Below are 12,710 nucleotides of genomic sequence, written 5' to 3'. Positions count from 1 at the left end.
TTTTTTTTTAATAAATTCTTATTTAAACGAATAGAATTTTTATGAGGTTTGACTATGTTTTTTGGGCTTTTAAGATGTGATGGTAAAATTTGCATAAACTTATTTTTTTCTTTATTGTTTCATGGGTTCTTATTGTAAACCTTAGCAATTTCAACATAACTCTTTTTTTTTTTCCATTTAAAGGAACAGTGTCCACACCGTCAGCATCATTACTCTCTGACTTTGGTGCTATTATTAAATAATCTAAGAATTATTCAAGCAAAAGCACTCAACTGCCAGGATACTTAAGACTACTGAGTAGTTAATGGGCAAAGAACATTGAGTGTGGGTGCAGTGGGCAGAGGAATGGCTCCCAATGCAGGCAGGAAGGAGCAAGGTGACTAAAGGATTTCATCATGATGGTTGGCTCAGTCTAGGTGGTCTGGGTCCTGGATACATGACTAGGGGCTGCAAGGGAATGAAGAAGGGGCAGACACACTTAGATACAGACAGAATCAGGGGTCTGCTACTGCTGTAACCTGGAACTTCGGGGATGGGAGCGGCCAACTAGTCTAGGTAGGAGGTCTCTCTAGAGTACCAGTTGCTGTTGGAAAAACCTCCCAGAGGAAGTGGCTTCTTTCATTCTTTCTGCACACTGATCTTTTCTTCATAAGCACTCATACTCAGATTCCTCTGTGTAGCTAGCCACCTCTGTGTGGGAATCCTCTTTGCCAGTGTTCAATGTAAGGGGTTCAGTTAGGTAGGGCCTTGGAGTTCCCACAGGGCCATGGCAACAATCCGTTCACTCACAATTCATTCATTAGGCGCTGCTTCTACTCATACTCTATCTAATCAGAATGGCATAAGATTATTTCTGAAATTTTACATTAATATTTTTCTTCTGGTGGCTTGTAGCTGAAACCATAGAAAGTACAACTAGCGGTAAAGGAAAGAAAACTGTATTAAATATCTTTTGAAGCTTTACAGTTAACAGACAGCATTAATCCAGTAATTTCTTTTAGAAGACGTGAACGATCAAGAGAACGGGACCATAGTAGATCACGGGAAAAGAGTCGGCGTCATAAATCTCGGAGTAGAGATCGCCATGATGATTATTACAGAGAGAGAAGCAGAGAACGAGAGAGACACCGGGATCGGGACCGGGACCGTGACCGAGAGCGTGATCGAGAGCGAGAATACCGTCATCGTTAGAAGGTGGGCATTTCTTTTTATTATCTTATTTGGTATGTGTGTGTATTAACAGCAATCATAACTCCAAGGCTGTTGTTTATACAGTAAATATACCTACATTTTAAGTGGTCCAAGTACTTGTTCTGATTTAACCTTCTGGAAGCACCTGAAAACAGGTAAGCCATCACAGGTAAAAGATTTTGACCTTTTCCCCTTTGAATATTGTATTCATGAGTTATTTGTGACTTAGATTTCAGATTGTTTATAGTCTTAAAGCAAGAAAAATAATCAAGAGGACTCATTGTGTACTTCTAAAATTTGGAAATTGGGATTCTTGTAATCACATACATTGTTTGCATGTGATTTTAAAATATTTATGTGCTTGGATTTTTAAAAATAATTTTTTATTCTTCCTTCCTAGAATTAATTCTATTTGTCCCTGAAACTTTTAAAGAAGATCTAATACTATAGTAGGTTATAATACAAAAAGATGTTTTTCAGCAGCGAAAGGATTTTTTTCCCTTTTAGAAATTACTTTTAGATGAGAATTGCTAGCATTTGATTTTATTTTTAAAGAAACACTATCTTTTTAATTTGCAAAGAAGGCAGAAAGTGGGTTTAGGGTTCATATCTAGGAACTTAAAACTGTGCCAAGCCATACATCCCAAGTTAGAAATACGTGGAAATAATTTTCTTTGATGTTTCATTCATAAGCCATAATCATTGTCTTTTTTTTCCTGTATTTTAAATTTTTCTTGTGTACATTTTTCATAAAGTAGGATGAGTTGTCTGTTTATGCTTCATTTTTACATGTAGTTTCATTTTATATTTGTGAACAGTGTTTACTCATGAAGAGTGGGGACAGAGCACTGTGAATCTTTTGAATGTGGCAGGTTATCAATTCTGTAAACACCTTTGCTCCATATATGAGTTAAAGTAGACTTAACAAATCCTTTATAAGTATACTTATAAGTAAATATTTTACAGAAATTTACTAAAAATCCAGTTGGAAAATTGTTAATATTTAAATTGTAATTGGCTTTATCATGTATGTAATTTAATTCTGTGGCTAGCAGTTTCTTTAATCATCACATACATAACACACACGCAAACACTTTTCCCTTTTGAAAAAGAAAAAATGTAATTTTTATGAAATACAAGTTTCATGACAGTTTTTGAAGTGAGGAAACCCATTTTAATACTTTGTCTTACATCTTGAATATTTATCAAAACCCTTTTACTAGTTATATGTTATACTAAAAGTTTAATTCTCAAAATATTTCTCTTAGTTTTAAAATTACTAAAGTTTGTACTGTTTGGATATAAACATTGGATGTGTTATCATATAAATCTAAACTAATTTTTAAATGAAGTTTTTTTAGTCCTAGTAAAAATCCCTTAAGGTAGATTGGGATCAAGTTATTACTTGAAATGTTGAATTATCTGTTTTGATAAGGTATTGATTTTACAAGTGGTATTTTTTGTTTGTTTACTTATTATATAGCTACCAAAGAGATGATAGTGAAATTGGATACATTTTCAGTAATTCAGTGTGTCCATCAAGGGGCCTTTAAGCCAGTTCATATGTAGCCTTAATTAGCAGTTCTTTTTACAGGTCTTCATAAAATTAATCCAGTAAACCAAGTATGCATTGTTAGCTTTACGTACTTTGAATTTATACTCCAGTCAAGAGTAATCACCTAAATATATCATTTTGAGTTCATGTCACTCAGACATTAACTAAAGTGTCCTATTATGCAGTTTTTTGCAATCAGTGATGTACCATTCCCTAAATCCCATGTTTTGTTTGTACATTAATCAGAATTGAGTTGTAATATTGTTATGTGCCTTCATCCAAGCAAAATTTTACAAAAGCCTTTATAGTAGGGGAAAGAAAAAAAAGAAAGAATATGTTTTCCTGGATTACTGTACTTTTGCTATACCAAACGGTATTTATTGTGAAGTAGATGTGAGTAAGAGGGTGGGGGTGGGCTTAAATGCATATATTCGAGTGCAAACCTATCTGCAAATTTTATTATCATTATAAGGTCTGTTGACCTCTTTAGAAGTTTTAAAATATGAGTCCTTTTGAACTTCCTTGTAAATTTTAAATGGAATAAATGGACTAAGAAGTACTTCACCAATAAAGTAAGTGTCAGCCTCTGTATAAGTCACTGATGTACTCCACTGTCAAGGGATGATGGTGGTGCAGGCAGGTTCTGGAAGCGCGGTGTTGACAGCTGTTAATGTCTGTCCCATCCTAAGTTTCTCGTGTTTGAACTGTTGAGTAATGTTAATTGCATTCTCATTTGAAAAATGTATTAGTTTTTAAAAAAGTTTTCCATATCCGAGTCCAAGTACATAATAATAGTTCAATGAGAAGAATAACAGCTTTGTAAATTTCACTGTATAAATGCATTGTGCTTCATAGTCTGTAATTTTTGCCTCTATTCTCAGACCACTCTGAGCAAAATAAAAGCTGTAAGGTTTGTCCTCACAGAAATAACGTTACTGTCCAGTTGCAGCAGAGCTCCTTTCCTTGGTTGTATTGTTCTCATTGTTTAGCATAGCCCCACCCAGCAGTGTGTGTTAACAACCGAGTTCTGTGTCCTGACGAATAAGGGAAGCACGTTCTTTTTCTAGGTGCTTTTTATTCCGGCTTCTCCTCCTTATTTGTGAGATTCTCATGTTCTCAAATGATTACTTTTCCCCCTAAGTAATGTGTTTGGATCTGGGTTATATAACTGTAAGTGTATGGCCATGTGATTATTTCTGGCACAAATGTCATGAACTTAAATTTAATTACTGTACAGGATTTAGAGAATGTTTTGTGTTTTTTATCCAGATTATTATAGCTTGTGAGAAAATCATTTCCTTTATGTTAAGATGCTCCATCTTGTTAGGAGTGTTATGTTGAGGCTTTCGTGAAAATTAAATTCTTCTCCGTTGCCTGGTGAATGATAGATAACTGCTAAGCTTTCAGAATTTCTTACAAGTCTTAGATGACATGTTGTGACCAGCCTAGCCTTCCCACCATGTTTGCTTGTGGTTTTCCATTGATCTCAACTATCCACTTCACCTCGCTATGCTGGCTCTCATTTCTTTTCTATTTCTCATGTTTTTAGTGTGTGTAAAATCTGACTGTCCACTGTTTTACTTGAAGTGACAAGAGAGGGTAGAGAGTGGCCCCCTGCATGGATGGATGGATAGTGCTTTTTGCTCACCGTGGTTTAAGAATACAGTTTTGTTTATAAATAATTGATGTTCTCTGTCTTAAAACAGAAATCCAGTGCCAATGTGAGTCCCTGCTCTCTCACCTTCACCCCGGGTGATGGTTTTGCCATTGTTTAGTTTGTATCTTGGATTGTTTTTAATACATAATGTTTTAAATGAATTCAGTTAGCATTGTTTAAAGGAAACTTACTAACCAATAAGAGAAGAGTGACATTCATGTTCTGTAAATTTATGCTTTTGCCTTTCTGTAGTTAGCAAGTTCTAGCTCTTGACAATGGGTAAATTCTAAATAACAACCAGCTTATTTTGAAATGTCCATATTTTTTGAGTGACTCTCTTTGGCACAAAACTTTTTTTCTTTCATTTTCTTATTTGTGATGCAGTTTATTTCTGTGTAGTCAATTGCATAGAATACTTCATTGTGTATTTTGTACAGTAATAAAATTACTTAGTTAAAATGGGGTAAGTATGGTGTTCAGAGAAAAACATCAGAGTATCAACTCAGCAGCTCCAAGCTTTTTGTGAACATCAGTAATAAATGGAATTGGTTTTATATGTACTCTGTTCTAGTCAATAAAAGAAACTCAGGAAGAGTTAATATGTTTAGACTCTTCTCTTGCCTACCTCATCCCCATTCCTCATTAAGGAGAAATTTTCAGATATAGAAGGGTAGATTTTATTAACTTAAAAGTATTGCATTTCTAAAATTATGTGAGGATCCTTTTTAAATTCAGCTCATTAATATGAAAACCTGTAAGAGCTGGGTGTGATAGTGCACACCTGTGACCTTAGTACCTGATGACTGATGCAGGAGGATGCTCGTGAGCTCCAGGCCAGCCTGGTTTACATGTGGAGTTTCATACTAGCCAGACCTCTATACTAAAACCGTGTTTCAGAAGTAAGAACAAACATTCAACATAAAAACCTATGAGAATTTCATCAAATAAGATATTCAAGTGTTTTCCTTAAAAGCTTAATTTCCATGAGTTTTAAAATACAAATAATACCAAGATTGCACATATAATTAAACACTCAATTTGAGTTGTTCATAACTGTTTGATAGCACAAGTGTAGGCATTTAGTCTATTGAAATGTTATTGCTTGCTGTAGCTTGCAGACTTTCAGGACAGTTTCCTTGTCTAGTTGATTTAACACTGTTTACGTAGGTGCCTTTAATAGCTGACAGTTGAAGCAAGTCATTGTGTGGCTTTGGCATTACAGATTTGATCAAATGCAATTTTGAACATGTGGGCATCGAATGTATTTGTTACTTTTAAGCTTTTGGTATCTTTGTTTATGTAGATGTCTACTTAGACATTTGAGTCTATATTATGGAATTGGATTATTGGAAATGGGTTGTATTGCCTTCAAATTTTGCTTCCGTTTGAGATTGTAAAATTTGTGTTTATGTAAAGTGTTTAGAAATAGAAATAAAAGCTTCTAAACTATTCCGTAAATTTTATGACTGTATGGTAAAATTTGAAGATTTATCAATTAGTAAATGCCTATCTATAATATAATGAAGCAAAAGATAAGTGCACTGGTTCTGCATGTACGTGGACCTCATAAACAGGGTTGCCTGTGTACAGTAGTACGTTTCCACTGGTCATGGTAATACATATCCTGTGGCTTTTTGAAAGATTGGGTTTTTTTGTTTTGTTGTTTTTAATTCCCCTATACTGTGACTTTAAGTAATTTTCTCTCAGTAACTCTTCATTCTTTACAACACAACAAAAATATTAGGGTAGATAGCATTTCTTTTTTAGTAGGATTTGTAAATTTTCCACAGTCTTTTATTTTTTCTTTTTTGTAGATTAAAACACCTGCCTTATCTGTCTCTAATGATTTTACTGTTTTAAAATTTTCACTAGTGCTTGAAGTGTTAGTGTAGGTCCTGGGCTTTGTGTGTTGTAGAAGACTGGATTCAGTCTTCAGCCTCAGTCCCAGAACACAAAGAGAACTAGCAAAATTGTAACCTGTAAAACTAAAACATTTGAAAACTAACATTGTAGATTTCTTCTGTTAAATCCTTTGTATGAGCCTATTAGCATATCGTGAAAGAGAAGGTACAAAGGTGATTACATAAATAGTTTACATGACTCTTAAAAGAATGCAGTTTTTCCTTTTGTACTTTTACGGTTTAAGATTTTATTAGGGAGAATGAATATGTATATACACACACATATTGACACTCTTAAAAGATTCTCCCAATAGAGAAATGAACACAGAATTCATAGTTGTTACAAAAATTCCTCCTAATTATAAAGCAAAGGATCTTTCAAAATTATTTTTATGATGAAATGCCACTAAATGTTATGTGCTTTTGAAAAATATTAAAATACCCTCCAATATTTCTATTTTAAATATTTGATATAAAACTGATCATTTTTAAACTAATGTTTCTTTTTGGACATTTACATAAATATGTATTCCTGAGCCTATAGTATCAATTTATTGTTGGCTTCCCCCCCCCCCTTTATGTAAGTTTTCAATGAAATTTATCATTGTAGATTTTCATTAGTTTGTGTTTGGTTAGTGGATATAGGTGAAATAGAATGAAAGTAATGTCTCAAATTTGTATTGTGTCTAAAGATTTGTATGTGGATGTCATACTTAATGACCATACTGAGGTATTTATAAATTTTGTAACATGGAACTCCATTGGTTTATAACAAATTGGCAGAAGTTCATGTATGCTGTCAAATACAGTTAATTTGTAAATGTCATTGCATTTTATATTCAGTTCAGCATTTGTTAAATATATTGATATGTGGATGAATGAAAAATATCTACATTCAAATCCAAGCATTTTCCCATTTATTTTGTAGTGTGCATATTTTAGACAATGACTTATGGTTGTTCTCATCATCACAGAAACAGTAGCTGTGTATTTTCATTTGTTACTGTAATTTTATTCTTTTCAAAATTATCATATTTTGCACAAAACAGTGGTCCTCATATGAGAATCATTGAATTTCAATGGAAGTAATATGTGAAAAGAATATGAGAATTTCTTACTTTGAATTTGTAAATTCAATTTGTAAACATGGGAGCATTTCTCCCCCATGTAAGCAGCTACTGTTTGAGTTACGTTTTATTTTGGGCTAGAATCCCTAACAGTGAGTAGTTGCACGACAATGTGTATGTATAGCTAAGCCAACATTTTTTTTTGTGTATTCTGGGGAATAGCAAAATCTACATCACAAATTTTGACACATTACAGCTGAAGGAAGAGGAACTCCTTCCAAGACAAAAGAGTCTTCTCGGGGGAAAAGTGACGCTTGTCCAGCAGTTTGCTTCTTGTGATTGAACTGAACCTGTAAGGATTCATGGATAAACTGAACAGGAATAGATCTGAATAAAGCAAATCTGCATAAATGGTAACCAGTAGCTCTACTTTTATTTTTTATGTTGCTTAACTGTTTTATTTGAAGGAAACCTGTGTGATTTAAAAAGTTAATAGCTTTTGCAACTTTATTACTGGTTATATATATTTGGCCATTATAATGTGCAAGCAATTGGAAAAAAGTCAAGTAAATGCTTGTTTTTATAGTAGTTTGTTCTTGTTAAAATGTTCCTATGATAATGTCTGTAAACAGCACCGATCTGATCACACTAGATGTAGTGTTGTAATAAACTGTTGAATGGGGCTGATGTGTAAAGCTGTTCAAGTTATTTGATGTTTACACCTCAGGGAAAGTCTTGTGTTCAGCAATATCTAAAGATAATGTTACTATGACAACATTTTTACTGTCCTTTAAAAAAGCATTGCAATAGCGTGTTTGGATATGCATCAATCTAATCTTGCGTTCAGTGAATTAAACATGACTAATTAAGTGTCTATTGCCCTTGATTTTGATATTAGAATAGGTGACTACATGGGTATTTAATATTTCTATATTCTGCTTTTCTAGCTGTTTTTACCTAGTTAGCTTGTGATTTTGCTGAATGGTATGTAAACGTGTAAAAACTGAAATTTGACAGAGCAATCCAGTCAATGTGTTAGGGGTCAAAAATTGAAGGTTGTAACATTTTTGGTAAAAACTCATGTATTTGCTACAGTAGTGCAGCTTAATTACAACCCAAATATACTGAGATAATAAATTGTGAACTGCTAGCATTTAAGATAGATTTTGATAATTCTGGTTTCATGCAGTCATTTACTGTTTGATGCTGATGGTGCCATAGGCAGTGTAATTATGGCTATACAGCAAGATAGGTAGAGAAAGCTCTAGTATTGTACTTGATTCAGATTTCTGAAGGGTGTGATGTTTATTAACATTGGGCTGTATTGTTCAGTGTGAATAATGAAAAATTATAATTACACTGTCTTCATGGCTCAAGGAATTGTGTGTGTATTCCTGTAACCTTGTTGATTTATGCTTGATTAGAGTTAACCAGTTGATTTTTTTTTTCTTTCCTTTTTTTCCTTCCTTCCTTTCTTTTCTTTTTTTTTTTTTTTAAAAATCCAGCCTTAATAAAAGGTTGTATTAAAAGCACCTGGCTAGCATGTGTTATGCAAAAATAGCAGAGACAGACTGTCTGTCAATTTGATTGCCTATTTTTATAGGAAGGTAAAAATCTGAATTACTAAAGAAATTTAGATAAAGTCCTTAAGCTAATTTGTGTTAAATGTTTTAAAGATCTTATTACCTATAAGAGATCTTTGGATAGTATACATTGACTTTTAAAGTTTACCTAAATTTAAGAGCAATGCTTAAGGTCTGTACCATAGGTGACATAATGTGCAGCTTGAGAGATTTCTACTTTTCTTCAGTTTTATCTTCTCTGCTTTTAAAATACTCAGAAATATCCATACCACTGCCAGTTCATTTTAAAACGTCTGTGAGCAGAGTATTTTTTGGAAGGTATCATTGGTGTTTACCACAACTGTTGTTAGCTCTCAGAAATGATTTTTCTTAAGTGTTTAATCTTGTTGAAATGCAATTACCTTTTAATTTGGGAGTTGTATCAAAATCTATTTTCTTGTTTTGTATATAGGTCTTGTAAGTTTTTGTCATTTTTTAAGCTTTTTTTAATAGTTCAATTACAATACCCTAATGTGAAGCTGTGTGGACATACGTGTGTTTACAAGGGGGATTAGTTAATAGTGAGATTAAAAGGTAAGTACAATGTCCATAGATAGAATTTCTCTGAACATTTTAAAAATGGAATCAAAAAATACATATACTTGAAATGAAACTGGAGATTTTGTACTGATTTTAATCCTTTATTACCTTTTATTTTTTCTTTTTTAAAAATCAGTTGGAACCCTTTCTTTGCTCTCTTTATGTCACCCTTCTTGCTTGGCTTATTTCATTCATAAGCGACTTTGGATGCAGATAGTGTATTAGCATTGCTTGCTGCTGCTAGTCCATTATTTTAAGTGTTGTTAGGAAAAAATAAAGTAGCTTTGGTTTGTCTAATTTTGCAGTGTCTCCTACCTGATAACACATGAATGTGTAGCAGTAAAAGTAAACATTACAAACCTTGTTTTATTTGTCAAAGCCCTTCTGTTGTCTAGGAGCCAGTTTCATTTGAAAACTGGTTTTTAATGTGTAGAAGCAATCCAAAGAGATGAAATTTTACAAAGACACCAAAAAAAAAAAAAAAAAAAAAAAAAAAAAAAAAAAAAAAAGAGACAGACAGACAGAGAAGTCAGAGAGAAGAAAAAAGGAGTTAGACACGTGTAGTTCATATATATAGTGGCAGTGACAGCAAGCTTGAGTTTATCTTGAGTCCTAGCGTTGCTCAGTGCTGTGCAGTCACATTCCTTGCAGCTAGTAGTGAGATTCCACATGGTATTTCTCCTGGAGTGGCACTTTGAATTCAATAAACTGCTTTGGGGGAAAGGAAATAGATTTGTAGAAAGGATTCTTTCAGTGTAAATTTACCTGTGTTTATGTTTTGTCAGTTTTCATCAGCACGATGAGCAAGATTCTGAGTGACTTGCCATAGCTATTGATCATGTCAGGCCATTTCATGTCTCCTTAACCTATAATCTTAAGCAGTTAACTACAATTTGGAATTTACAAATAGCATGTAGCTTAAGGTATTATTTTAATTTGATTCTCCTATGGAGACTGTTGCTTTAGTTTTTACTAGTTTAAAGTCAGTTCTAAAAATAAACATGGAAGTTTTCATGAACGTTGTATAATATTTTATAGTAAAGTGGGTGGGGGGAGTTGTTTAAAGGGTAAGACTTTATCTTTCCCTGTGCTGACATGTGCCAATAGCCTGAGTACATTCTGTTTCATACAACAAGATGCTACTGCAAGACTCTTCCACTGGAGTGCTCATGTCACTACAGTTTTGCTACCCAAGTGGTTGTTGCAGTGTCTGTATCTTGCAAGGTGGCCCAATATTGTGTTTTAGGCTTCAGCTTCAGTTATCTTAAGAGGAAGTTTATGCTCTGATTCTTCACTGAGAATTCAGTATTGAGATTCTTGCTATTGCACAGATAAACTGATTTTTAAATTTTATTCATGAACTTCATTTGCATCCCATAGCCCTCTGTAAATGTTTCCCCCAGTTGTATGTACTTACTAAATGCACGCTTTTTCATTGTACATACTAGACATTTTTTGTGCTAAAATTTATTAAGTAGGGTTTTTGTAGCAAAGCATTCTATTTTTATGTTCTTATAGTGTATGTGTTAACATTAATATTCAGTTTAAACACTGGTGTATTTATTTTTAGCAACTTGACTCCTAGAAGCCTTAGACTAATTTTTAAATAAACATTCAACCAAAAATTATGAATTTCTTGAGATGTGGCCTTATATGTGGTGTTTTCTGTGTTCATAACGTGAAATATTTTAAATTTAGATTTTATTTAAATCAAGATTTAGAATTAGTTTCATTTTAAGTCAAAATAGAAAATGTATTAAGCGTCTAGGCTTCTGGGAGGAAGTTCTTACACTCTTCTTTCTTGGCATTAGAAAGAAGCAATATGAATTTATGAATATTCTAAATATTCAGGCCATTGTATTGTGTTCAGATTGCTTTAGGCTTGTTTTAGCCCAGTGTTTCTTTAAAGTTCCAGGTGGTTGGCATTCACTGAATATACAGCTACTGTGGGTTTTATATGGGTGTATGAAATCTTGGCTACATATAGGCAGATTTCCGTGTTTTTAAAGAATTCCTGCTACGTTGATTATGCTGTATCAGGAGGCATTTAAAATATTAGGTAACATTTAATTGAAGTCACACAGGTCTTGAATGGTATTCGTGGATAGTAAATACTACGAGCAGTTTTTCATATCAGAGAGTGAGTACCCTAAAACTCCACCATGGGAGTAAATTAAAATAATTTCATAATTGGCTATACCCTTCATTTTAGTACAAATACTTCGATTTGAAAGTTTTTTTTTTTTGCCACACTGTTTACTGCGTAACACTTCTCAGCATTTCTGTATGCAAACTATTTTAAAATACAGTGATCAATTCATGTTTATTTTTTACTTTGGAAATTGTAGTACTCAGGTGGTATTTAATGGGAAATGATTCTTTGATGTGAATCATAATGTATTTTGAGGACTGCAACTATAACACATGACTTTAGCCTTAAGGAAAGGTCTTTATTCCTTCCTTTGCATCCCATGGTATGTTAGCAGAGTAGTTTACAGCCCTGCACAGCCTTACAAAGTTGTTTTACAATTTTTTTATGGAAAACCCTTAACAAGAAAAAATTGTATCATATTACAGTGCTGATGAGTTATTGAATAATCACCCTTTGTAAATAAGTTGTCTGATACCAGAAGGCCAAAGAAAGTCTTGAGATTTTAGCTATTGAATGTGGTGACTTCATAAGATTTCTGTGCAAAAGGTAAGGTGAGATTCCATTCGATAGGCATTCTTTTGATGTCCATGAAAACTAGACTTCCATATTAGCTTCCTTCAAAAGGCTCATTCCCATTTTATTAAAATGTTTGTACTTGCAATTTTGTGTTTAATGTTTACTTTGGCTTTTCTTTCTTTAGCATTTAGGTGACTGTTCAGCAGTTTTCTATATGGCCATTGTTGGCCTAAAACTGCACTAGTAACAAGCATGGTATTTATCTTGTATTGAAAATAAAAACAAAGTTTTGGTAATACTTTGCAGTTTGTTCTTTTTGTTTGGCTTATAATCTTGGCTTAACTATTTCATTTAACCTTGAAAAACATCTATTGGGAAAATGCAGTATGAATAGAGATTAGCCTTCCATTTCTGTTTTGTGTAAGACAACATTTCTGAGAGTGGCTCTTTTCTCTTGGCATGTTTTAAAAGTTTACATTAAATGCGTGTGTGTGTGTGTGTGTGTGTGT

General features: G+C 33.3%; 1 protein-coding gene across 5 annotated transcripts in view; it reads left to right on the top strand.

Annotated features, from left to right (window-relative positions):
* Positions 1–12,499, top strand: part of Cpsf6 (cleavage and polyadenylation specific factor 6) — a 31,939-nt gene extending 19,440 nt beyond the window's left edge. For 2 of the 5 annotated variants that reach the window (XM_021174700.2, XM_021174698.2), the window contains 2 exons: positions 1,005–1,194; positions 7,628–12,499. In XM_021174700.2, the coding sequence (XP_021030359.1) occupies positions 1,005–1,191 (187 nt within the window). In that variant the 3' untranslated portion in view covers positions 1,192–1,194; positions 7,628–12,499. Of the gene's footprint in view, positions 1–1,001; positions 1,195–1,275 lie in introns of all 5 variants that reach the window. The other 3 variants (XM_021174699.2, XM_021174697.2, XM_029482454.1) reach the window with 2 other exon arrangements.
* The last annotated feature ends 211 nt before the right edge of the window (positions 12,500–12,710 follow it).

The sequence above is a fragment of the Mus caroli genome, chromosome 10 (genome assembly GCF_900094665.2).
Source record: "Mus caroli chromosome 10, CAROLI_EIJ_v1.1, whole genome shotgun sequence".
NCBI lineage: Eukaryota > Metazoa > Chordata > Mammalia > Rodentia > Muridae > Mus > Mus caroli.
The sequence above is the reverse complement of the archived record's forward strand: the minus strand, read 5'-3'. Positions and strand labels throughout refer to the sequence as shown.